Raw genomic sequence first — 27,920 nt, forward strand, 5'->3', positions numbered from 1 at the left:
TCATTTAAGAAAAGAGACAGAAAAAACGCTGATGGAGAAGCGTGTGGCTCATCAGAGAGAGCGTAAGTGCGGGCGCAGTGACGTCTCTGTCCCAGAATGCAGTCTGGTAAACAGACATGGAAGCACCAGGTGAAGACCTCCACAGAGGCTGATCACTGCACTCGCTCTTTCCCACCGTCTTCTGTCTCTTTAGCCCAGTGCATCCAGTTGATATACATCTGCGTGGTGTCACGTTTACGCCTACAGGCTCCAGAGGCTTGGTAAGAGTGAATTTGTTGTCGATCCGTGACGACTGCTAATGACTTCTGCTGTCTAGTCAAGCTCCTGCCAGCTTCCTCGCTAACGCTAGTCATGGCTGGCTACAGGCTTCAACTAGCAGGCTAATGTAGCCACCACTGCTCTCTAGTAACGTTTGCACCAGTCACAGACCCACACTAAATGGAGCCTGTTTTCATGACATAACTCCTGATAGACATTGTGTCTTTTTTTCACATGTATTTACTATTAATGTTTACTTTGTCTTTTCCATAAAAAAAAAGTGAATACGTGTGTAGTAGAGGGGGAAGCAACGCTAGCCAGTAAAACTGCTTGCTCTTGTGGGTTTCTGTTGGCTAATGTCAACTAGCTAACAGAGTTGTTCTATCAAGTTGTGCACCAATGTTACTTGTCAATGACAAGTACTTAGTTTCTAAATAAATCACATAATTATGTATTTTCTACTCTCTACTGTCTTAGTTGAGCCCAAACCACTATTGGATTCATACTGACATGTCTGTTGTAATATAGAAGACTGTTTGGAAGAACTCTGATGTCATAGTAATAGTTGGTGTATGTAAAAATTTGCAACTGGCTGGGTGACTTCAGCTTCAGTCTGATCTTGTGTTGGCTCTCAGTGATATCTCGATAATATGATCAAATGTTATGGTTGTGCAAAATTAGTAATCGGTGTGAATTAACTGTTACTAAGAAATGAAGCCAAGTTTGAAATTATAAGTTGATTTGGTCCTGGGCTTTAATATCTTACAGCAAAATATGTATTAGGCAACAGCGAAACCTTTGGTAGCTTTAATATCTAGAACTAAGTAATTGGGTAAATACAAACGTGAAATATGTTTGGCGATGTTTTTTGCACCTCTTAAAGAAATCTAAAAATGGTTGGTAATATATACAAAACAGTGAAATTGGAAATCGGTTTTGTGTTGGAGGGTGGTATTGTAACACATTGGATAAGCATCTTGAAGATACAAACCAATGAGGTGTTCTTCCGTGTTATACAGAAACACAAACAAGATGGAACTGAGTGTTTTTCTGCAGGGTGGCTAGTTCTCTCCAGTGTGTGTGCGGCCAACAATCCAAAACAAGGATCTCATGAAGTTAAAAATACTTCCTTTTCTTATTTTCAAGAAGCAGATCTCACAGACCTGTATGAATTGTTTGCATCTGTTTGTCTGTGCTCCATATAATCCAGTGTGTGTTAGGGCTAACATCACAGTTGAGTATAGCAAATAATAGTAATTGTTTTAAAGAGGGGGCACTTATTTTCTTCAGGCTAATTTAAAAACAAACAATACAACTTTTTGTTTGTTTGTTTTTGGATATCAGATACCAAAAGTAAAATTTTAGCTGCTCTGCATTGATGGTTGGGGCTGAGCAGGAAAAGAAAAAGGCAGTAGATGGAGAAGAGGAGAAAAATGACAAATAAACTAAGATTCAGTCAGTACATGTGCCAAACAGAGACATTCCTGCTTATCTGTTGAGTAGGCCCAAGAAAGAGTCTTTGATATTTTAAGACTGTCCTGCGCCCACGTTGTTTAAATAGCAAATCCACCTGCGCTCATCATTGCGCCCCTGGGCATGCTGATCTTACAGGAAGGTGAGTTCAGGTAAATTCTTGGAGTATTGCTATCTTGAGGCAGTGGAAAGTGATCGTGCTATTGACCAACAAAAACCTGGTCTAAAGTCAATAACGCAGCATTTCCTGGTTATTTTAACAGCAAATTAGTCAAATGTGCCTAGGGTTATGCACAGCGCGCACACTATGCTTGCTACACACACACACACACAGGGAAATGCAGCAGCACACAAACATGCAAAAGATTAAAAGTAAGAATATGACGGTGCAAATCCGCCATCATAATAGCAATGTGCCAACGCACGCCTGGCTTTTAAATGGAATGGGAGATGACACTGTGATTGATTTAGTGCATGTTACGCCCAAAACACACCTATGAATTAATGAAGACTCTAGGTACAACCCTCTTGAACCATGTGCACGGAACTTTTTCCGCTGTCAAACTAGCAAAAGTTGAATTTGGGCATGCCCTAAACGCACCTGTGCGGTGTGCTTCACGCCGTGCACTTAGATCGTTAAAATATGTTTAAGTGAGGGTTGGTGAGTGGTGCATAGGGGATTTGAACTTGTAACCTCTTTCTCTGAAAACCAGTATCAACTTCGTTGAGCTACAGCTCCTCTAAACCATGTGTCTCCCCCAATCCCCAGAGCATATTGCCAGAGTACACAGTAGCTTGTTAAGCTATGAGACAGACTAAAGAACTGATCATTTCTGACGGGTGTGTTGATGCTGATAAACATCTAAAACATGCAGGGACGGTGTCCCAAGCACAATGGCTGACAATATATAAGATGTAACACTAGGGTCTTGAACTCACAACCTTTCGGTCTGAAGGCAAGAGCTGTAGCAGGAGTTTAAAACTTTTGTGTACTTTGTCTAGTAAGGTCCGTCATTTATTTTATTAAGTAAATCCGGGTCAAAAAAATGATAATGCAAAAGGAGGATTTTAATTCCAAAGGCCAAGGGAACTTTATCAGGATGCATAGTATCCTGGATCCATGAAATAACTGTCCTTTAAAAATAAAAATCTGCCTGCGTCTATGGGAATTTAACATAGGGGTGTGTGTACTTAGGCCCCCTGTATTTTAAGGAAGAACATGTATTTATTTACAATCCATTATTCATTCACAAAAAAAATTGGTGCCCTTAAAAGGTTGGATTTTCCTAATTTCTTTTCCAATTAAGGCATTAACAACAATTTCCAAAAGAGAGTTTTTTTTTTTTTTTATTCCTCTTTTTAAACAACTTTAGCATGGGTGTGTCAACTTATGCAAGCCACTGTAAATGGAGTAGTATTAGGTTATCAGCCACGGCCGCGGGTTGGAATAAAACCTGCGGCCGCTGCAGAAAGGACTGAGCCTTGGCACATGGGCGCACGCTTAACCAGGTGAGCCACTCAGGCGTCCCAAGGCATCAATATGTCTAAAATGTTTTGCTAGTGTAGGCAATTAATAGAATGGTAATTAGGGCTAAGAGTAGTTAAATCTCAGTTGTTATAAAATAGTTTCTAAATAAACGTTTCAAATGCATCTATTCCTGTAGTAGTCTATGCCTTATAGCATATAAAGGCTAGTAGAAATGTATATCTTTATTCCAGTGTTGTCATTGAGAGGCCGAGTTTGTAGGAATATTGATCTGTGCAAAAGCTATGTTTTTAAAAAAGTTCTGCGAGTGAAAAGTGACCAGTGACCTAAGCACCGCTGGCATCCTGCTAACTTTTTGCCGGCGTCTGAATGAGGAGCTCCATGCACCGGCGGCATGGAGGGAAGGCAGGCATGTTTATCTGATAAATACAATGCATCTTGGGAAATAAACAGTTCTGTGAGGTTTAGTGGACATTTTGGACCCTCCACTCCGCTTACATGCATTTGACTGGCATGTATTCACTATTGAAACATCAACATACATTGACAGTAACACACTTTCAGGAATTATTAAAAAAAACGCAGTAATAAGCTTGACTCTGTGGTGGACATGACTCTGTCACTGTGGTAATGTGGTAATCACAACAGCTCTACTATAAAAGAAGGCACGACTAGCCTTAAAAAAAGCCATAGGCTGCCAAAAAAAATGTCATCCACAGGGTTTAATAATTTGTGGCAGTGACTAAACGGGTAAGTTACACATTACAGCAAAAACATATTTGCTATGCATTCCTCTGAAATAGTACTGTTAATGTGTTGTGCCATTGTGGGAAATCTACTTGTTTATATGTAGAGGGTTATGTGCTGACACAACGTAATGCAAATTTGATCTGTATAGTGTTTTTCAAAAGAACAAGACCTTAAAAGTTGAAATCTATTTTCATATGGTGTCCCCCTCACACTACAGCAATGGCATCTATTGTAGCATCATGTTTGTTATGCCTGCTCACCCAGTTGTTGTAGATATCCATATAAAGAAGTACAGTGAAATTGTATTTACCAACCAGGTAACATTGATGCAATATACTGTATTCTACTCAGGTTTAACCCTAGATTTGTTGGCCCTTCTGGAAACCTATGAATAATGTCAAGGTCAGATGTCAGACGCTAAGTCCATGTTTTTCTGCAGTTTGACCATTTCAACAGTTCTTGAAGTAGTCAATTTACATTAGAAAGGCTGCATTCTGAAACGCAACAACCTCATAGTGTCTCAACCTGTCTAAGTCAAAAGTGGAGTCTTGAGTGTTCATATCTTTTGGAACACTTTGATACAATTGGTCAATTTGACTGAGGCGTATCCATGTGTAATAAATAAAGACTAAAGTAAAGTAAAACATGTAACATGTAAGATACTTACAACAGCTTCAGGACAGACGTATTAATATGTACTTCTGTGTATTTAGTGTTTGTCCTAAGACTAAGCCAAATTTTGAACTATACACTTGAAATTAGCAACAGACGACCAAGGTCATTTTATCTCAAGGCGCTTCAGGTACATGCCAAATGAGAGAACATTAATCTTTTCTGCCATTTATCAGTAGGACTTTTTTCATTTGGTATCACAAAAAACAGGGTAGAAGGCTGTTTGAACTGGCCTTATTTTATGTCAAACTTACAGATGACTCTTTATTTAGATTTTTTGAACTTGAAATAGAAAAGATAAATGCTTACATAATCAACCACTACATCATTCATATAAAATAGGTGGACGTAAGACTAGACATGTTTGTGCCTTTTTTAAGTCAAGTCAGTGTATTACTTTGTCTTCAGAAGAATCCGCAGTCTCTATACTAAATGTTATCTGTAACAAGACATCTTAAAGAGCCTTCATTTCTTGTTTTTTCGCTTGGCAGCTTTTGTCAGTTGAATATCTGCATCAATGTGGTAGATCACAACCATTTCATTTAACCATTTCATTTTGAAAGTGAAAGTAAAGACAACTTGGCTGTGGATAAGTCTGTCTTTACACTTCTGAAAAGTCTGTTAGATATATAGATCTCATTTAGTGTTCATATAACTTGTATAAAACTACTACATATTGCTGTGTAACCAGAGTGTACCTGCGCGTATGCATTTGTATGTCATATTTAATGGTCAAGGTTGTTGAGTTGTTGAGCATGGCATGTAGCCTGTAATATATGAAAGCTACTTAGCCAGGGACCCATAACACCTCAGATACACTGCCAGACAATTCAGTATATTGTATATGTTGTATAAGCTTTGTATGTGTTGCTTGTCAAGTGACCACACACAGTTATTATTTTTTGAGGGGCGGGTGCGGTGAAACAACACGCGTTTTCCCGTGTCAATCAGTGAAAAAGTCCTCCTATCCCGAACACGACCAATGCTGACTCTCGTGTTGTTACATTGTAGCGGAAAGAATGTCGGAAAGGGCCGAGGATGACGTCAGGGGGGAGCAGCGCCGAGCGGCCAGGCAGCAGCTGAAGCAGCAGCAGATCCAGCGGAGAGAAGGCTCCACAGCAATGGCGACTGTTGCGGAGCGGAGATCCTTGCCTAGTCCAGAAATAATGCTGGGACAGCCTTGGAGCAACTGGGTCGACGCCGCCAAACTCCACGGCAACGACGGTGAGTTCCCCAGCGTCCCGAATGTGCGCAAGGGAGCGAGGTAGAGCGCGACAGTTGCCAGTCCTGTCCGTTTTTTGGCCGATTGCATGCAGTTTTTGGTGGAATATGAAGAAACGCTACTGGTAGCAACAGCACGAGCAGGCAAGCAAGTGCAACTATTTATTTGTCTATGTGTCGGATCGCCTCATTTTCAGGTGCTGAATCGGAGGAAAGTTTCAAAGACTTCGGGAAAAATCGAGAAGCCATGCGTTTGTGCAGAGAAGGTGAGTTTTTTTTTCTTCTTTTCATGGGCCAAAGGTGTATTTTGGTTCTGGAGGTTTGCACGCACACACACACAAACACACACAACACATTGATTCAAACACTTTACACGCGACGTTTGGCCAACATGTAAACCTACTGTATATCATGCCCTTCATGGATTGACTGGACAACCAACCGGATACAATAAGTAAAACATGTCTGTTATTCCTGTGGCAGTTGACATTTACATCTGTCCCTAAAATAACTTAACGTCTAACAACTTAGACCCGCTGTACTTGGTTATAGGCCCAAACATAGTAAATACAATGCCATTTTCTGTTTGTGGAATGGACTTAATGGACTTTATTGTTCATTATCCATATTTCTGCCATTTTACATGCAACCATCCACCTTATTTCATGCGTCTGTTAAAACAACAAGGTTTGTTACTTTAAGAATTTTAAGGTTTTGAACATTTAGAAAGGTAATTAGTAGAAACGTGTATAGTTTTGTAGAAATGTCACTGTTGAAACAGCGATTGGGACTTTTTGGTTGAAGCCCTCTCTTAGTCATAGTTTTATTTAAATGGTATGCAGTTACGATATGGCGTGCTCCTATTTCACCAGCTACTTCGACACAAAATAACCAACCGTAATGTTTTTGTCACTAAATATCTTGACAAATATTGTGAATTTAGGATAACTTTTTAATGTATTTAGAAGCACTTGCTCACTAACCAGCATATCATGTTAATTATTTAGGCCTGATAAATGTAAAAGTCTGCCTTCACCATTAATAACAAAAATAGGATCATGATCCTACTAATAACTATGTTCTCAGGCTCTGGCTGGATTTCTCTCTGAAACTCAAGCATATTGTAGGATTCTCAAATTTAACTGGCAATAACAGGAAAGATTCAGTCATTGGTGGTAGAATAAAGAGAGAGTATATATAAAACCCACAATGTCAGATATCACACACACACACATCATCTGGCTTCTGAGCCAAAGAGTGATGTTTCAGGGCATTTTGAGCTAAACAAACACCTTGTTTAGCATTAGCCCGTTTGCTCTGCTGACAGGCCCGGATTTAAAATGAACCTCACTAAAAAGGTACATTGGTATAACAATAAACAGGCATCTTCTTTACTTATAAATCAACAGTCATGCAACATTTTCCAGTAAGAAAATCACTAAGACATCACAATAAGCAAGTTGAAAACCTGTTCATTTAACTCAAAATTCTGAGTGTGTGAATGAAGCTATAGCGTGCAGTTTCAGTCACCCCCATAATGAATTCTAAGTAATGACAACATTTCTGTCGGTGTATCCACATGACACAAGCCTTCCGTGATTGCGCTTCCCCCCTACCCTCCTCCACACAGTTGCTAGTAGCCAAGGAGGACACTGTGGATTGAAAACACATGATGGACTCTTCAGAAGTGGGGATTATCTTTACTTGATTTTCTGCATTTGGAAGTTGCAGGATGACACCAATTTCTAAACACAGCCATGCTGAGAAATACAGTGAGAGTTTTGTGGAGCCCATAGTCTTTATTAGCTTTGTCAACCTATTGGACCAGGGCTTGAATGTAACTGTTGTTCATTATTACAAAAAAGTTCCGCACTAAAGCTTTAATGAAAGGTATGGAATGGTCATCGCAGCTATTAGGACACCAAGACTCACGTTTGTCCTTTTCTTTGAACTAAGTGTAGAGTGAAAATAAATGTCCTCTATTGTTTTCTGTCCTGAAAATGTATGATTTGACAGAGAAAAATAATGCAAATTAAGTAAAGACCTCAAGGATCATCTTCTGACACTCAATTTAAATCTACAGCAAAGTGATCACTGTGGTGTGAATTATTGTCACGGAATTTGAGTTTTCAGGCTTGGGTGATTTCTTATATAGAACACATTTTGGACGCACACGTGTTGGAATGTGTTTATTTCTGTCTGAAGTTATATCTCAATGAGGAATGACCATCAGAAAAGATGGCACATTTCACTTTGGTGGCATGATTTTGGCCCACACTTGATGTCATCCGTGTGTCCAGATTTAGTTTTTGTTTTTTATTTGATTTTGTTCATGTGTTGCTGAAAAGGAAAGGGTCAATTGCAGGCTACTTGACAGGGCACTTATCTAATGTTGCATTTTTGCTGGTCAACAATGTGGTCTGTGTGCATACCCTAAGAACATTGCACACTTTCTTGTCAGCTTCCCAATACCAAGAAAAATAGAGCTTTCACATTTCATACCTAATACGCAAAATAGTTTGAAATACATTGCACTGCAGACACTGAGATAGTGGCTCACCTAAAGAGATGTTGTCTGCTTTGTGCTAAAGAAACGCTGCTTATAAGTGAATCATATTTTTGTATCTCCAGGTCAGAAAAAGCATTTTCCCAGGAAGGTAGAGAGACTGAATGGTTTGGCCACTTGATCATGCAGCAGCGTCCGCTAGTGTTGGTTGAATGTGTCATGGGGCTGATCAACACATGCTGCTCGCAGCAGAAGTATGTGTTCATAGAATGTTATTTTGTGTGTGTGTGTCTAGTAGGGGTATTACAAGTGCATGACTACCTCTCCACCATGACTCACCACCAGATTCCTCCTGTGGTGTAACCAACATTCTGATACACACAGATGATTAACACATTGAAAAAATGCACGGCAAATAATGATTAATCCACTCATCGTGTGCCTTGCTTTTTGTTCATTTTTCGGTGGCACTGTCATAGTCAGGGAAGTTGGGAAATGTAGTGCCAGTGTCAGCCACAGGTCAGATTCAGCCAGCTTGTGTTCTGCTCAGAGGCAGCCAGAGCTGCTACTGCTCCACCTAGTTCATTCATCACTGCCATGGATGAGGATGCTGAGATTAACTGGACTCTTCATTCTCTTACTCTGTCTCGTGCTCACAGGCTCCCTTTCTCCTCCTCCAGCGCCGGTCCTCTGCTCACTCTCGCTTTGTCTTGCTGATGGCTCGGCCTGATTCTCTGCTCTCTTTTTTTGATTTTTTTTTTCTTCTCCACACTCCTTTCCTGGCTTCACTTGGTCATTCTGTCTCTCTTTCTCCTCCACGGTGACTTCCTTTCACTCTATCCTTTTTCGTCTCTTCCTTGCACAAGAAGAAAATGGAGATTGAGGAAATTGGTTAGACACAGTGGGGTTGGACCACTTTTCAAGTCAGGCCATTTCAGTGGTACAGTTCAGTTGGTGCCAGTGCGTTGAATGCAGAGTGAGGAGGCGATCTAGCCAGGCTCCTTTTTTTTTTTTTTTTTTTTTGTAGTTGAGCAATCCGTTTTGAAAAACGCTCCAAGTGAACAACAGCAGCAGGTTGGGAATGAGTTTTTTGTTTGACCTCGCTATTGATCCAGCAAGGAAATGCGGTCGGCCTGTTGGACTCCACAGCTCTGGCCTGTTTCAGTAAAGGATCTGAGAGAAGGTGGAGTGATAATGGAGAATACTGCAAATGGGAATTTATTGATTTAGCAAATATGTGTGCTCTGTTATTATACTTTTAATTTACTAGTAGTACAGGAGAATGACTCATAGAGAGAGTTGAATGAAAACTGAAAAGTTATCCAGAATTCAGGCAGCCTCTAACTACTGCTAATGGCTTGCGCAATGGCTGACCAGTCTGAGTACTGCCCCCCAAATCACATTTCTGCACTGTTTCTCTGCATAGTATTTAGACACATCAGCAGTGTGCTTCCCTACTCAAGTTCTATATAATTTACACGCCTTTGTCCATTAAGTGAAGACATTTGGCTTTCTTTTCTTGGCAGATGCCAGCCGCTGTAAAAACAAGTCTTTTTTGCGCTACTGCTGTTAAAGGAGACACTTAGCAGAGTGGCTTCAGACAATTGACACACATTAAGCAGCATCAGCTTATCAATTCATCCACACAAGACTGCTGCTGACCTCCCTGAGAGCAAATCTCTCACAGGTAGGCCCTTTACATGGTCTTAGCTTAATGGCCCTCATCCCTTCCCGAATCGTCCAAAGATGTTTTGAGAACACTTGAAGGCCCTGGTGGAGTACATATTGAAGAGGGGCTCCACTTCTCTCCTCTTGTCTTGTCTTCTGCTCATCTCATCATAACGCCCCAGGCAACCTCTTAATTAGCCTCCTCAATTAGATGGTTTTTGGTTCTGTGCGCCAGGGTAAATTTTGATCACATTCTGGTGAGGAGCGGCACATCTCTCTGATTTCAGAGTGTCTTGTGAAATGTGGGACTTGGTTTATACAATTTGGTGGCTAGAGATGCTGTAGCTGCAGCCATGCAATTCTTGCACCTTGGAACTTATGGCTTTTGTGCGTTTTTATGACCGTGGAGTGTGGCTGAAATTTGCCCTGCGTTAGTGGCACTACAGGAAAATTCCCATCTTTACATCCTGATGAAATCAGCCATTTCTTCCATTTTCTATTAATTTCAGTTAATCCAGACAGATTGCAGTGTATCTGTCTGGATTAATTGAAATGAAGAGAAAATAGGAGTTGTCGAGAGTTGTAGGGGTTCATCACCCTGTGTGTGAGTCCACATTTTAATTATCTTGTGTTAAGCAGAGATGGTCAGACCATTTTTTGCTTCCCAGTTCTGATACCTGAACTTGCGTATCGGCCGATACCGAGTTCTGATCCGATACCAGTTTGTTATATATTTTGTTATATTTTAACCCTTGTATTGTCCTCCTGTCAAACATGAACGTGTCCTTCCTTGTCAAAATTGAAAATTAACTATTTTTTGTTGCTTTTCTTATGCTTTAAAAACTTTTTTTAACACTTTTTTTATTCATGGTCAAACGTAATTTAAGTCACATTATACCTAATTTTTGAGTTAAAAAAAACAACTATGAATTATTTTGAGTGGATGACAGGCTAGTTTATGTCAAAGTTTTGGATAATATAAAAATAAAAAAATAAAAATGTAAATGCGATTAAAATCAAATGAAACAAAAAAATTCAATTGAAGTAGTCATTAATTTTACCTTCAAAGAACATGAATGCATGGAATTACAGTACATGTTGTATGTGTTCCGTGCAATATACATGCGTCCAAGTTATTTTAGGGCAGTTTGGTTGTAAAAAAACAAAAAGCATTTCTTATATAAAAAAACTTTATAAACGGGTCAAATTTGACACAAGGGTTAACAGCTGTATACTGCTATCCCTGTATTGATGCAATATGATTTCTGTTTGTTGTCGGTCTGGCTCAGGTTAAACTCTTTGTGAAACATGAACAAACACAAACAGTCAATGCCACATAGCTTTCTTTTATTATCCAGTTTGACAGTCAGTTATAATGGAAAACAAACATGAATTAACTACTTTACTAACTAAGGTAGATTTTCTGTAGGGCTTTATTGTGTGATATTGGATCAGTGCATAAACTCCAGTACTTCCCAATACCAGCGTTGAAGGCAGTATCGGAGGCGATACTGCTACTAGTATACGCTATACTGATACTAGTATACGCTATCTCTAGTGTTAAGCATGAGCTGGCTTTAGGGGAGGAGGTTTTAGATGAGTGCTGACTCATGAGAATGTGACCTCATGACTGGATTGGAATATTTTAGAATTATGGATTTAAACATGTCTTTGCATCTCACTGTTACATGCGTCTTTTATAACTCGACAGATGAAAACCAACATCTCTGTTTTGATTGTAGCAACTTCGGTTAAAATGAGCATTGTCTATCACGATTTCCTGAAGGCCAAGTTGATTCAAATTGGAGTTCAAATTGTTTGTTATTCAGTTCACTATCACATTAAATGGAATCACTCCAACAATTAATTTATAATCAAAAGTTGCAAATTATTTTTCTATTCACCAATAATCACCAAGTGTTGCAGCTCTATATGATTTAAAAAAAAAAAAAAATCTTTTACATTTTTTAATCATTTAATTGCGGTGTCCACACATTTTAAACTGACAAATTGTACGACATGAATTTGAAATAAGAATAGATTGGTTTAAAATGAATGAAGATATTCATTATGAATTAAAATACAAGACCAAGTTTTGGCAACTCTTCATAGAGTTGTGATGTGCCAGAATCTTTTAGATCAAGCCTGCTAACATTGGGAGCATAAAAGAGATTGGAGAAGTTGCCCAGTACAAGAACAACACAGGAAGCATTAGGGGAAAAACAAATTGGGTTCTATACCTTGTGATCCCTGAGAGACGTTCATTCTTTGACGGTGTGTAACTTTTGGATTGCTGTCTTGGACCTTGTCCTGCTTCTTTCATTAGGATGTTCTCTACGATGAGGGAAGACACGTACTTGGGAGTGAGATGCATTTGCTTGTGCAAATGTGTCAGTTTGTTTTAAGTGAACTCTTTAGGTTGTTATAGTCTTAACTTGGTAAACCTAGGTGTGTGTGTGTGTGTGTGTGTGTGTGTGGTGTGTGTGTGTGTGTGTGTGTGGTGTGTGTGTGTGTGTGTGTGTGTGTGTGTGTGTGTGGTGTGTGTGTGTGTGTGTGTGTGTGTGTGTGTGTGTGTGTGTGTGTGTGTGTGTGTGGTGTGTGTGTGTGTGTGCGCAAATTTTAGCCAAAATGTAACCAGTTTTCCTTCATGATGAGTAACAAAGATTATGCACTTAAACTGGAGTTACCCTATCATGAGCTATTACAGTGTTATGACAACAAATGGTGGCTGTTTCAATGTAGAGTCAGTCTGCTGCCAAGTGGAGCACCAGGTGAACATAGGTCTATTTTGTTTGCCTCTCCTTGACTTGTGCCCTGTCTTGTTGCTTCCTTCCCTGTGAACAGACATGCCCATATTTGGCCAGTATCCTGCACAGGACGACTTCTACCTGGTGATGTGCAGCCATTGCGGCCAGGTAGTCAAGCCTCAAGCCTTCCAAGCACACTATGGTAAGTGTCATGCATGTGCACACACGTACATGGATATGCATATATTCAAAGTCCTCTCTAATTTCAACACTATGCAGAGTTAGCTTTTATGAGTTTTTGAATTTTATAGATAATCCCACACAAGAAGGGGGAGTGAACATAGACAGTAGAGGCAGTAGATCAATGAAGAACGAAGTAACAAAGTAGTCTTCATCTGTAGTAACCAGATACCACCTCAAGGCTGGTAGTGATATTTCACACATTAACACACTCTGTTGCATCACTTCTCCCTCTGCCCTTCCCCCTTATATTCCACCACCTCCACTTTTCCTTCTCCACACAGTAACTCGAGACGGGATACCACAGACTTTTATTTATTTATTTATCTATTATCTATCTATCTCTCTATCTCTCCCACTGCCTCACTTGTGTGTGTTTACAATTCCCCTGTTAATATTTGATGTGGCTCTCTCGGTCTTCGCAGCAATGTACTTTTTTCTTTTTCTTTTTTCTTTTTAACACTTCTCAGATCAGATTTCTGGTTCTGTTAACACTTTGTGTGTGAGCATTTCAGTGGGTGGATTTTCACTGCTTCATAGTTAAGCTGGGTGTTTGACTGTAGTGCTTAAGTAAATGGATGAATTATAGATCTGGGAATAGAGTGGCTGCATCACTGTGGATGTCTTTAAACTTGACAGAGTGCACGGGCAGGCCCACAGTCACTAAAACAAATACGCTGTTCACTCCAAACTCATTTGATTGAAATTATAATGAAGGCTATACACTATGTTAGATTGACACTGACCATGTTTTGTGATGTAGGGCTGGTTGTTTAGAATAATGTATACTTGTCTTTGTCAATCAAGTCAATATAGGAGGACAGGCATTGTTAGTCTGCTCATGTGAGAAATCTTCAATCATTATTAGCACCAGTTTTTGTTCCATCTCTCCCTCGCAGCATCTAAATCACGCATTTGAGAGCGTTCTCTTCTTTTAATGTTGGTATTTATTTGTCCTAAATGTGTATTGTGTCAATGGTGTGCTTTCCCCATGAAGTGTGTCAGCAATTACAGTTGTCAAGGTCAGCCACAAGAGGGAGATGTTACGGCACATGGCTCCTAGAGGAACTTGCCTTGCTACTGTGTTAACAATATTCAATGAGAGGGCTCCTCCCACACTGCCAAACAGTATAGACTGATACAAACCTGTCTAGGCCAGACTATTATTTAGGATTTTTACAGATGAGTTGAATGAGAAGTAGACAAACATTGGAGGGCATTACACTGCAAATTAATTCAAACAGTGCTGACAGCATCACAGCAGGTGGCCGCCGTACATCTTTAACAAGGTGGTATTGTGAATGCAGACTGTGCATAATGTGATCTGAAATCTGATAGACTGATGCATCTCTAATTGTCTAAAAGTAATAATCACCTGCATGCTACTGAATCCTTGTGTAAATCAAATAATACCAATTGCTGCATGAGCAGTTAATGCTGCCTCCCTAGATTTCTATTAAAGTAGGAATTGTAAGCTCTGCAGTAGAGTTGCCTCTAATAATAATTTGCGTTTTTGATTAATCTGATTGGGTTATCTTTTCGATGAATCCTTATTCCAGACAATGTGAGACCAGCAGAAGTCTTGTTTTTCTCAAAAATGTCCTATGTACAACAATATAAAACAGAGGATAGTAGCAATCTTGTTGAGAAAATGCATTTTTGTTGTTGTTGATAGATTACTGAAACGATTATAAGAATAGTTGGTGATTCATTTTCTGTCGATTGACTAATCCTTTTGACTCCACACAGGAACAGTCTCAATCTAAGTGAAATTCTGTGGCTATGCTTCTATACGTGGTCATTCAGAGTGGGAGTGTTGTTGCTGGGATTTTCCTCCTGTCTTGTTCCCTCTGGTGTTGTTATTGGAAGACCCCACATGGCATTAACATGGGGCAAGGGCACTGATCTTAGCACCATTTAGATGGTCTCAATAGGATTTTGGTGCACAGTTTTTAGATCATGCACCTTGAGCTTGGATAGCAAGGAAACTCATAATAATGTATATGTTATTTTGACTAGATGAACAGGGTGATTATTGGTATACAAATAGTTTACAGAGGCCATGCAGCAGCTTGCTTGTGGAGATGATAGTAAGAACATCACACTTGTACATTAAGGTTCTTCTTTCATTCTCACAGTCAGGCATTCCCCTTAGCACTGAGCCAACTGTTTGACAGTGTAAAAGAGGATATTAAGGCTCCTCCTATTTCTTGTGTCTGCTGTCCCCACCCCACACATTTTTCTTGACTATTCTTTTATTCTGCCGCTGGTGTTGGCTCTCTTTTCTCAGTGTTAGTGCTTTGTGGACAGAGCACTGAGTGTCACGCTGAGGTTTCCTGGTGTGAGTTTTTGTGCAGTGTGTGCTGTTGACTGTGACCGGGACAAGACAAGACAGCATGGGAAGGAGGGAGGGCAAGAGGAATCGAAAGAAAGGCTGTTTAGTAGAGTGAGGGAAGATACATGGAGTGGGTGTAGAGAGAGCGTCCCTTAAGTGATATGAAGGCTCTCTTAAAAGCACATTTTCCCTTTTTTTTTTTTTTAAAAGAAAATTGGAAGAAGGCTAAGCAGTTTGAAGGTGTGTGTTTCTGTGTGTGTTGGGGGCTTAGGGAAAAAGGGAGTGGCAGCTCTGTGTGTACATGTGTGTTAGCATCCCCTCTATTGTTTTTGCCGCAACAAGCTTGTTTGCAGATCACCTGCTGAGACTTAGCTGCGGACAGACTCTTTCTGTGAAAACCTGTACGTGCACCTGAAGGTTCTCTTACATTCATACATACATCGCTGTATGTTTGTGTTTTGCTCATGTGTCAGTTTGGACAAAAGAGTGTAGTTAACCTTCAGTTGCCTGTTTCTTCTGAGCTCATCAACAAACATCTCTCTCTCTCTCTCTCTCTCTCTCTCTCTCTCTGTCTGTCTGTCTGTCTGTCTGTCTGTCTGTCTGTCTGTCTGTCTGTCTGTCTTCTGTCTGTCTGTCTGGCACTCTTTCTCTCTCCGCTTATGGTCAGAGTGGCAGTAGAGTCTGTCTGTATGACCCAGTATATACGTTAGGGAGCCGCTGTCTGGTCAATATTTAAGACTTTGGTGCAATTTGCAGGAACTTCTAAATTAAAAAAAATGCCCTCATGAGGTTGCTGTCTTTTTCTTAGGTAGGTTTTGCCGTGGCAGTTAGTAGACTCTAGACTCTACAAAATGTGTCTCTGTTGAACTTAATTGTAATGTCAATGAAATTTATTTTTAGAGTGCTATTTCATTGTATTTTTCATTGTATGTATCTATATGCTGTTCAGGATTTTTGCAACCTGTTCAATCAAAATATTATGATAAATCATGTCAAAAACAGTGTCTGTAGCTATCTGCGGTGAGTGAGGACGAGTATCACTCACCGCAGTGCAGTGAGTATCTTGAGTGAGGTCATAGACCGTGGTAAAGTTGGTTTTATATTGGAAGGTGAAACTGCATAATAGATTTTTTTGAATGTGTCTAATAGCTAACGTCCAATATAAAACCAACTTTACCACGGTCTGCCACAGGGAGTTTGCTGTGTGGCGGCCCTGCATCCCGGCAAAGACTGGAGCAACTGAGCTGCCGCCGCGTTCATAACGTTACACTACACAGTGCGTGCTGAGACCGATCATTTGTTTTCAAATTCTGAGTAGTGCACAGAAGGAAGAGAAGGAGGGAAATGAAGGAAAAGGCAGTAAACGGGAGAGACCAAGTTGGTTAGAGCAGGAGAAGACCACAGAAGGAGATGCAGAAATAAGTGAAAGAGAAGAGGGAAAGGAAGAATTGATGTGAGGGAGGAAGAGGAGGCGTCAGATTCAGAGAGGGACAGAGGTAGAGAATGATCAAGAGTAGGCAAGATGAAGAGGCCAGTTGTAAGGCCCATTTGTTAAAATAAAATAATAAGAATATATAACAGTGCATCAACATAAAATAAAGTTGATTGTTAAACAGTAAACATGATCTTGACTTTAAACTCCATGCAGCAGTGTAGCCAATGGTTTACTTTTTTCTCTTGTTGCCCAGGGCACATGAAATTGTTAATCCGGCCCTGCTTGATGCTATAATGTAATGTTAGTAATGCAGTGTTTCCTCTAGATTTTCAACAGGCTTATCTGCTATACTTAGCTACCTCCCGATACCTTAACCATCCAGTCGGTACCGTACATACCAGAGACTGGTGATTTTACACACAGTTTTAACATCAAAACGCTGAGTGAAAATTACTTGCTACGTAGCTAGTAGCCAACTGTAAGGTTGAGGATGGCAAACCTTGTATATATCAAGAATGTGTCCCAAAACCAAGGCCTGTAAATATTTCTGTTCAAATGTTAGATAGCGAGCAAAGTCTACTTAGACAGTGATTCATTTTGAAAATAAAACTTGTTTTGCTTAAAAATCAGATTCTTCTGCTATTATGAAACACAATTTTGGCTGTATAGCATAAAGTCTTTAAATGTGACAAAAACACTAAATAATAATTTTGACTATGTATTGTTATGTAATTTAAAAAAAAAAAAAAGTGCATGAAATGGACCTTGGAATAGGTTTGCAAACCCTGGCTGTTACTAAAAATAGCAAGAGCTTCTTTTGAAAACCCAAACCCATCTATAATGATTGTGGGTGCACATTCAACAGACCAATGTTTGAATTTCTTTTCAGAGGAAAAGATATTTAGTTTTGGATGCAAGCACAATTTTTTTTCCTTTTCTTCTATTTCTGTCTTTCTATTCACATCTCCATATCATCTTAACCTTTTCTGCTGTCATACTGCCTTTTATCAGTTTGCACAGTAGCTGTTCTTAGAAGCTCAGGCAGGAAATGAAGTCCTTGACCTGTTGGCTGCTTCTATTTCAGGCCAAGTTGGCATGAATCACAAATGCTGCTTATTTATTGTTGCAGTAACCTGCTCACTGTCAGATTTGTATGTTTCCATGTGTCTTTCCTTTTCTCCTGACTCCCGGCCTAATTATTACCACATTTAACCATTTACATTAGTCTGTTAAAGGGCCCATTTCCACCTGGTATTAAATTCCATCCCTAAGCCATTCACAAGTGGACATCTCTCAAGTACATTTGTGAATGCACCCAGGACTCATTGAGATCTGATCACTTAGACCATATCTGAAGGTGGTCTGGGCCACATCTTATGGCAGTGTGTGTGGGAATGTTTCCCGGACCACATTAAAGACCGCCTACCTATGTACGTTTCCATGCGTGATTTAAAAAAAATATACATATAAATCTGAGTTTGTTGGATTTTGAAATATACAGTATTTGTCATACACATGTTTTTTTTAATGAAATGTTTCGTCTACTGAGGTTTTTATTGTGTAGTCATTCCATTCTTACGCCTTAAACATGCTTGTGAAAGTCACCTTCTCTCACAGTAATCTTCCATGTCAAAGGCTCAGTCATGTTTAGAGGTGGAAAATTTGCTTCTTAGAGCATGAAACAAGAGGTGGTCAGATGTAATGTGATAAAGTAGATGAACAGCCTTTATGTGTTTTGCCTAATTATTTTATGTTTGTCTGATTAGATCATGTATATATATATATATATATACAAAATTTAATTTTGTGGTGTTTTATTACCTGCACTCTTGCCTAAACTCTAAGTTGTTGTCCATTATCCCATCCTCCTTCAGTCACTCTGTTTTCCAATTTGTCTGGAGACAGTAACTTTAAAATAAAAATCAACACATTTATAAAAAGATTATTAACTCATCAGAATCAATCATCAAATCGTTTTAGAGAGAATCGCGATGTATCTAAGAATCAATTTATTTATTTTTTACCACCCCTAGTGTTTTTGTTCCAGGGCTGCCTGCTGTTATATCCCCAGCTGTCAGAAGCTCTGTCCCCCACCCTGTATACACTTGCCTTATTTTTTGTTTCATAAAATGCCCCCCAATTCACAAATATGCAGGATATTACTACAGACATTCCTGTTCTTGTGTTGTAAGGTCTGCTGCTGTTGCTATTTAGAAGCCGGGGAACCTGAGTGGTCAAAGCAGCGGCTGTAAAATATTGGAATGGTTACATTTTCAATATTTCCACAATAAAAGTTTCTTAAAAGCTTTTATTATGAAGCAGCAAACTCAGGAAATATTGGGCCTTCATCAGCAGTAACCTAACCCAGCTACCCAACTAATCAGAAGTGAGATATGATCACAAGTGGTCACATTCTAGTGCCAGGTGTGAACACACATACTTAGAGCTGTCTACATGTGATTGGATCGCTCAGAACAGATTTTAATACCAGGTGGAAATGGCTCCTAATTGCAGCTTTGTGATACTTCATTCTCAACATCTTATTGAGTTAACTAATATGTTTTAATGCCATCCTGGCTCATATTGTCGCTTCAGAGAGAAGACATAGTGCGGCCAACAAGCCAGCTTCCACCTCGCCCTTCACTGTGTCGGGCAGGAACCGGAGCAGTGGATTTGGGCCTGGGCTGGGCTCGGGCTCTGTAGCTGGAGTGGCGAGTGGAGGCATTCTTAGCCGACCCTCCACCGCTGGATCCAGTTTATCCTCCTCTTCAGCGTCCTCCTCCTCCAATCCAAAACTCCTCAAAACAGCCAAAGAGAAGCCAGGCATTCAGCGAAGAACCCCCTCTGCACCCTTCAGGATCTCCCAGCTGGACAAGATGTAAGTTTCACCGTGTAACATTTGCAGTACATTGTGTTTTCACATAGACCAGAACTAGTTCTGAACAATTAATCATTTTTATATCAAAATCACAATTTAAAGGTTTAAGCCAGGTATTGTTGATTTGTACTCAGCTGTAGTCAATTGACGTTAGTTAGTTGTTTTGGCCAGGTAAAAAAAAAAAAAAAACATTTTGGCCGTTGCCTGGTTAATATGCTCTATATGTTAATATTTTAGTGTTACAGTGGCTTGCATAAGTTTACACACCCATGCTAAAGTTGAATAAAAAGAAATCATCATTTAGAAATTGATCTTAATGCCTAATTTAAAAAATTAGGAGAAATCCAATTTTAAGGATACCAATTTTCTTTTTTGAATTAATGCATCGTAAATAAATAAATATTCTTCCTTAAAATACAGGGGGCATGAGTATACACACCCTTGAAGGGTATGTGATGATGTGGGGCTTTTTTATGATTTTTGAAACCATGACTTTTTGAAACCATGGCTTAACTTGAAACCAGTAACTGGCACATGCCTAGTGTTAGTATCAAAATCTGTTTCGACCAGGATCTATGTTCAGGATCTGCCAGAGAAAAATACATTTTGAGACTTGTTTTTATTTTTTATTTATAGTTCTCTTATGAGTCTGATAAATGATGGATCATAGATTTATGTTTTGTCCTCCCAGCCCCCTCCACATGTGCACATCTGTCTCTTACCATGCATTTTTCACTGGCTCCGTGTTTCTAACTCTCAGCTTCCTCCTTGCTGCCCTCTTCATCTCTGTAACCTTCTCTTCCAGTCTCACCCCGGCTGTCAAGGTGGAGAAGATGCATCTCAGGGTGGACTCGTCAGTTAAGCTGGTGCAGGCCCCATCTGCCCCTGCCACCACCTCATCCTCCTCTACATCCTCCTCTAGCATCACTGTGAGCTCCAACACTACCACCATCACCACCTCCTCATCATCAGTCCTTAAACCAGGCCTTAACTGTCCCTCCATACCAAAGCCTCCATTACTGGCCCCGGGTCAGATTCCCAACGGCAAGGGTCACCTCTCAGTCCTGTCAGACAAGAAGCAGGACAGCAGCAGCAGTGCCAGTAGCAGACGCCACATTAACAAGAAAGTGACAGGTCAGTTGGAGGGGAACTTTAGAGAAACTACTGTTCCAGTTTTGTCCTGTCATTATGTTGTATTGTCAAGTCTGATTGATGAATTCAGTTCAGACTATGATTTACAGTTTTTTGATACTGTCTCATACAACATATTTCTGTGTATCATACATAAATAAAGTATTGGGCACAATTTACCCAAAAGATATCAGTATGTACACCATAGGTATAAAAGTTTGCTGGTAAAAAAACAACTATTCACACTGTCACATACATCAGTTTAAAAGGCTAAGGCGCATCTAAGGTGAATATGTTATATTACACAACGTACATTTAAGCAAGTTACCAATGCAGGTGATTTGTCACAAAGTAACAATTCTCTTCTCCCTCACCTCACTCCTCTCTTGTGCCTTCAAGAGCGTGAGTTCAATGCAGATATCCACTGTGGCGTTGTGGATATAACCGCTCGGAAACCATGCACAAGATCCCTAACTTGCAAGGTAACCAGTCTTTATGCTTAGTGCTGTGCATCTAGGCTAAATTGTATATCATTTAAAACATAAGGATGGCAATGTTCTACAATTGTCTTATTGTCAACAAATCCCATTAAAGGACAAAAAACAGTCAGATTATTTGGTTTTAATCCTCAATAATACCTGCAGTCTCGTGAACATTTTTCAGAAGAACAGAGAGCAGGTACAATGCCCTGTAAGGAAGGAGCACGTCATCCAGTGTGCAATGGTTTGGCACGTTAATGTTTTTTTTAGTAGTTTTTGGACAATCGAGTTCTATGGCACCGAGGGATACGCTTCAATAAGTTTTACACACACAATACTTGTTTGTGGATCATTGTATTGTTTGTGTGGTGCTGTTTATGGAATTTATTGACAATAATAAACGTAGACTATGACCAGTTTTTTGGGATGGATGTGATTACTTACAGCAAAATCACATGTGTGCCAAATCATCTGAAGCTTTTCAGAGCTGTATACGTCATGTCCAAAAAAGACTGAAACCCAAGGAGACCCACCTCCCAAACAATAATTCTGACCTTTGACCTTACTAATGTTCCGCCAGACACATTCCTTAAGCCAGCGGAGGGCGGTGCCAGGGCGGAGGAAGCGCTTTGACACATTGCTGGCGGAGCACAAGAACCGAGATCGCCACCAACCCCATTCCCAGCAAAACCCCTCTCTCAGGGACCCACACCCCTCCTCCCACCTTGCCGCTGCCCATGACACCCACCAGGTCGCTCATGGCAATGGCCCCGCCCCAGACGCCACTAAGCCTTTGCCTCTCAGCAAGCCCAAATTTCACAGCCCTGGTCTTCCACGGTATGACTTGCTCCAGATCTGTTATAGTATTTCATTTCTTGTATATTTGTATGCCTGTATTGTGTGTGTTGTGACAAACAAGCCTTTATCTTGAGAAGAGAGGTGAAAAAAAATGTTGTATAGTATTCTAGGGCAGTTTTTATGGTTAAGGTATAAATTATCACCCATACTATCTGTCCATCAGACTAAACAGCAGTCACGGAGGTGGTACCCCCGGAGACCCGGCAGTAGTCCACGAGTCACCACACCATGCCCAAACTACCCCCGATGGGATTTCTCGACCTTCCAGTGACGAGGGAGAGAACGAGGAGCGGGAAGACAACGCTGACAAACTGGACTGTCACTATTCAGGTTATCACCCTCGACCGGCAGCTGTAAGTGCACCCTACCATCACTGGTCTCAGATTAGCCACAGACTACTGTTCCTTTATGTTACAGTAGTTAAACTGCAAAAGGATTTTAGATTTTTGAAAGCTAATAATCCCTTATTTGTTTCAGATTTCACAGAAATGTTAAGTACTATTTTGTATATTGATTTACTGATAATTGACACCCCCTTGTTGTTCCCAGTTCTGTACATTTGGAAGTCGATTGTTTGGGAGAGGATGTTACGCCTTTGATCGGCGATGGGACAGAGTGCGATGTGCCCTCACCACAATGATGGACAAGCATGTCAACTCTCAGATGTGGAAGTAAGTCTGTCCAGCTCAGATTTCATTGTGGCCAAAGGACATAATAATTAGGACATAACAATTAGCCTCCTTGTCTTTCATGGTCGCCATTCTTGACTTATTAAACGTCCAAGCTAAAGAATGATATCATTCCTTGTTGCAGGAAAATCCCCTTGGCCTTAGAGAACTCCTCCTCCGTTGCACCTACTCATAGGACAAGCACAAATTTTCACGGTAGCACTCCCTCTTCAGGCTTCCTGGGCCCCCCTTCCACCTTGCCCCAGACTCCTTATAGCCAATCCTACGAGGGCAAGTCAGTGCTCTCCTATGGGACCACCTTAAATGCCCACAGCTCCCCACAGGGCGGGGCTGAGCACCTGGCCTACGGCATTACGCAGGCCCGACAAGTGTCTTCGTCGCCGCAGATGCCTTCGCTTAAGTCCCGTTCTTCCAGCAGCAACACTACCAAGTTGTCGTCGTCGTCATCCTTCAGGCCCAAGGAGATCTCCTCTGGCTCCTCCACACCCATCGTCCCCAACTCTATTGGGGGGGCCAACAGTAACAGTAGCAACACTAGCTTCAGCTCGGGGAAGAAGAGAAAGAACAGCTCAATTCTATCTTCGTCCCATGGCCCCTCTGAATCCTCCTCTTCTAATGCCAACTACTCTTCCTCCTCCTCCTCTTTCAAGAAGAACTGTGCAAATGTCGGCAGCTCAGGGAGCACCTACCACCACGGCTCATTAGGTCCTTCATCATCATCGTCATTATCTTCCTCCCACAGTGGAGTCCACAGTGTGGGCCTTAACTGTGGCCCCACTGTGCGGACCAACTCGCTCAGCCTCAAGGTGGAGCCTTCTGGAGGTTCAGCAGGCGGCTCCTCAGGGCCGCCTGGACGAGGTCCTCCCTCGGGCAGCCCTGCAGAATCCATCAAGCGTATGAGTGTGGTGATGAACAGCAGTGACTCTACCCTCTCCCTGGGACCCTTTGTCCACCACCAGTCCTCTTTCTCATCTGACCACCATACAAACTTCAGCCACAACTCCACAGATGGGCGCCTGGAGGGCAAGAAGCGCAAAAACTCTCCTGCCTCCAGCGGCATTAATAGTGGAGGAGGAGGTGGAGGGGGACCTGGACCAGGTAGACCCAAAGTGGCCAAGTCACCTGCCATTAACAACATCCATGGGAAGCATGGGCGGAGCATTCCGGGGACGCCAGGGCTACCGAATAACTCCCATTTACATCAGGTGGGTTTTGTACTGTCCCAATCGGGATGCTTTTTTATTTTAAAGTGTATTGTATGCAGGTAGGGAGTTGAGAAAAACTGCTAATTGGCATGTAACCTAAAGACACAACTTTGCAGCTGTGTTTTGCTGGGACAACAACTTAACTTAGTTAACTTAGCTGCCCAGTGTCTTCCCCCTTTGCATCACCACAGCATGAAAAAGGGGATATGGAGAGCCAAAGTCATGAAGTCCCATTCTGTAGCTTAATGCAATCTCTCATTCAGCATTTCTTTCATCGGTCTCTGAAAAAACAAGATTGTTTCCATATCCACACAAATACATTTTTGTTAAAAAAAAAAAAAAAAACACATACCATTTGCTACATCTGTGCCTCCCCTCCACACTTCTCCTGCATTTCCGAGCCCCTAAAATGGAGACATTTGGAAGCACTGCTGACCCCGTTTAAGTTTGAAAACTCGAGTTGCATTGTGGTCTGGATGGACAGAAACTAAGACCTTTGGAAACGATGATCAGTCAGTCGGTCAGTCGTATCAGTTAGGTAGGCATGCATACCTTTCAGTAACACTTCCACTTTGAAAAAATAAAAACGTAGTAGTGTGGAGGTAGCCTAAGACAAATTGGTGTCCACAACAACACTTGCTATGAGACATTTGAATCCTTTGTGATTTTAACTCAATTGTTTAAGTAACATTTATATGTTGTACTCTTTCTACACCTTTGTCTAAATAGGTTAAGGTTTTTCTACCAGCAGAACACTTCAGACATTATAGTATAAAATGTTTCAATCCACTATTCCAACCCTTTGTAATTTCCTGGAATGTGTTGCTTTAAAGCAATTAATATTTTAGTAGAGAGCTAGCATACGGACCGATTACTTAACCATTTTTCTCCTTCTTTTCCCCCCAGCCAAAGGCTCGTCCCTGACAGCGGTGTCCGGCCTCTGTGTATGGAATTGGCATGCGGATGGGGAAGTAGTCTGGAGCACTGCTCTGGACTGCACGAGGCCTTCTTAAATCAAACCCACTTTACTCTTAGCTTCCCACAATCCTCAGGGTGGAGATGATCTGGACTGCCCAGTGAAGTCAATGTGGTCCTTACTATTTCTCCCAAAGCCATGTGTGTGTGTTAGTGTGTTTGGGCGTAGGGTGGTGCAATGGCATTGTATGTAAAGCGTGGAGTGCCAGGCGTTTTAGGAGCGAGCCAAGGACCCCCTACACAAGTGTTGTCCCAGTATTCTGAGAGGTCTTCCTGTCTTGAAGTAGTAGGAACAATAGCAACAGCCATGGGTCTCTTGAGCTGTGGTTCAAAGCTCATTGGGTTCAGGTTAAGGGCTGCCGCAACAAGCCGACATGGCGCTGAGCAACTGGGAAGACAACTAGCCGATCTCTTCTGTATTTGTTAAAGAATGAGTGTGTGAGAATGTGAGTGTGTGTGTGTGTGTGTACAAGTATTTTTCTCATGTCAGATTCTGCTGGACTACTGGAATTTCCAACTTAATTACACCCCCAGCGCCTGATCTCAGAAGCCTTGGAAGGAGAGCAGGAGAAGCAGCTAACTGTTACTTGCAACACAACTTAAACAACACACAATCATCTTGTTGTTTCACTTTTGGTTAGTCTGACTCTGCGACACGTTAGAGTAACCTCTGGTTACCCACAGTAGCCTGAGAGGAGCCCATAGGGACGATCTGGTCAATTCTTTTATTACCCAGAATAATTATGCAAGTGTTACCTTTTTATGATTTCTAATAATCTTTTTACATTGAACTACAAAGAGTCTTTGTAGACGTGGTGAAGAAAGTTGTGCTTTCAAATGTGAAAAGGACGCCTGATGTGCCCTTTCGATTGAATCCCTTGTCAGAGAGAGAACTTGGTCTTGAGGACATCTGTCAATTTTCTAAATCTGTTCATTGTGCAAAATGATCGCCACAGTAGACCCCCCCCCCCCAACTGTGAACAGCACTAAATAACTACTTTCTCCACAGGCACCGCTTAGCAGTCAACAAAGCTAGCCAAAAGCTGCTATCAGCTTTGCCAACTACTTTTTTTTTTCCCAATTTTTTTTTTTCTTTCTAAACTGAAACACCTTTCAGTCATGGTCATGAAGCAGTGGCGGTGTATTTCCTGTGTGGATTTTAAGAAAATCTGTGCAAACTGTATTGTTATTGCCACACTTTACCTACTTTTTACCCAGCTGTGTGATATCCACAGCTGTTGTGGGCAGATGTGAATTGAAATGTTTATTTTTCCTACCTAGGGAATCAGGTATGGTACGTCTTAACTGGAGCAAACTTTATGCACGTCACCTGTCTTCTGTGGGTTTGATTGTCCCTGTGTGTGTAACCACTACCCAAACTCTGGATGTTACAGTTTCAATACCCCACCGCAACACTATGTTGGTCTGTGTTGACAAGAGATTTATCACAGTAGAATGGATAACCAGGCATTATACTCTATTCCTTTTGTCAAAATGGAGTCTTAAATCGTCAGGATGTTTGCCTATTTTGAGTGGTATCGAGTGGGTTTTATGGTGCGAGATTCATGGCGATGGCGTCACGGGACATATTTAAACTTTTGGTAACACCTGTTGATTTATGGGACCTCCACTGATGTCAGTGTGGAAAAGTAGAGGAGACCATTTCTTTTTTTTTTTTAAAGAATCTTAATTCAGCTTTCTTTTCTTGTAGCCTATGTATCAAACAAGTATTGAAGTATCACTATTTGATAATACATATTTTGTTAAATTGTACAAAGTTAAATATGTATTTTTGCACAGGCTTTTTTTGTACATGCTGAATTTTTGGTACAATAAAAAAAAGTCATTATTTATTTAGTAAAGATGAAGTCAGAGAACTTGATTATTTGAAGTGGTTCACTGCCAGGTCTATATAATGCAATACGCTACATGTAGAAGCCGAAGCATCTCATGAATCGTGTACGGAGATCCTTTAAGAAACAAAGGTGGAGTGTTGCCACTGTAGCATGTGTCTGTATGACAGAGGATATCTTTATTCACTTCAAGGTCTCAATCACATGTGCTTTTATAAGACATTTTACGTTGCCTCTGAATCAAAACAACAAAAAAAGTTACTATATGACCCAATTAGCCTGTGATTTTGAAATGTCTTGCAGGCTTAAAGCTGTGCCCGTTGTCTATCCAGTTTCCACGGCCTCTTCAGTCATCCACTTTGTAGACCTTAAACACATTTCATGATTGAAACACTTGGGTTCTTTTATAAAGGCTGAAGGGACTTAAGCAATCATTGCAAGGAAGAGGAACACATGAAACAGTCCAACTGCTTGCATCATCGTTGCCAAACAAGTAATTTAAATCAGCTTTTAAAAGAAATATTAAATTAAAAGTGCCTGAATTTGTTTCACCCTGACTGTTTGAGGACAGTACTCTTTGCGTTGTTTTACCTTACTTGAATGTTCAAAGTGTTTGAGTCTGCCTATGAACCCTAAATATGGTGAAACCTGAGCTTGTAGGCTGCACAGTATGTGGGTGGGGTGTCGTTTATCCAAGTTTTCCAGACAAGACATTGATATTTTGTTATCCTCAGTGTGTGGCTTAAGCCCCCTCTGGTTTACTGGGATTTTACGTAAAAACCTTCAATCAAGTGTTTTGTTTACCGTCAAACTCCACTGACATCTTTACATTGTTTCCAGTAGATGGAAACATTGCGAAGATGTTTTTTTTTTTTTTATTCGCACCATAGACTTGGAATGTGAACGTGAGAGAGAATACAGTTCATGTTTGGGAGGAAAAAAAAATCCACCATTCATATTATGTAAAAGCGTGTATAGATTTTTTGTATACATTATCAAAATCATTTTCAGCTGGACTTGTATTTGGCTGCTATGTAATTCATGAACAAACATAGGTTAGA

General features: G+C 40.7%; 1 protein-coding gene across 1 annotated transcript; it reads left to right on the forward strand.

Annotated features, from left to right (window-relative positions):
- Window positions 1-90: 90 nt before the first annotated feature.
- On the forward strand, window positions 91-27,905 carry atxn7 (ataxin 7). The gene is made up of 12 exons (XM_032513974.1): window positions 91-260; window positions 5,651-5,863; window positions 6,058-6,126; window positions 12,879-12,983; window positions 19,387-19,669; window positions 20,475-20,803; window positions 21,200-21,282; window positions 21,860-22,116; window positions 22,301-22,490; window positions 22,687-22,808; window positions 22,951-24,031; window positions 24,938-27,905. The coding sequence occupies exons 2-12, from the start codon at window positions 5,659-5,661 to the stop codon at window positions 24,953-24,955; spliced, it is 2,742 nt and encodes a 913-aa protein (XP_032369865.1). The 5' UTR covers window positions 91-260; window positions 5,651-5,658; the 3' UTR covers window positions 24,956-27,905.
- Window positions 27,906-27,920: the final 15 nt, after the last annotated feature.

The sequence above is a fragment of the Etheostoma spectabile genome, chromosome 4 (genome assembly GCF_008692095.1).
Source record: "Etheostoma spectabile isolate EspeVRDwgs_2016 chromosome 4, UIUC_Espe_1.0, whole genome shotgun sequence".
Taxonomy (NCBI): Eukaryota; Metazoa; Chordata; class Actinopteri; order Perciformes; family Percidae; genus Etheostoma; species Etheostoma spectabile.

Bases quoted from the DNA above. Each gene is read 5' to 3' on its own strand.
- atxn7 (XM_032513974.1), top strand. From the start codon at position 5,659: ATGTCGGAAAGGGCCGAGGATGACGTCAGGGGGGAGCAGCGCCGAGCG. The intron at 5,864-6,057 runs GTGAGTTCCCCA...CCTCATTTTCAG, and splicing joins CAAACTCCACGGCAACGACG to GTGCTGAATCGGAGGAAAGT. The intron at 22,809-22,950 runs GTAAGTCTGTCC...TCCTTGTTGCAG, and splicing joins GTCAACTCTCAGATGTGGAA to GAAAATCCCCTTGGCCTTAG.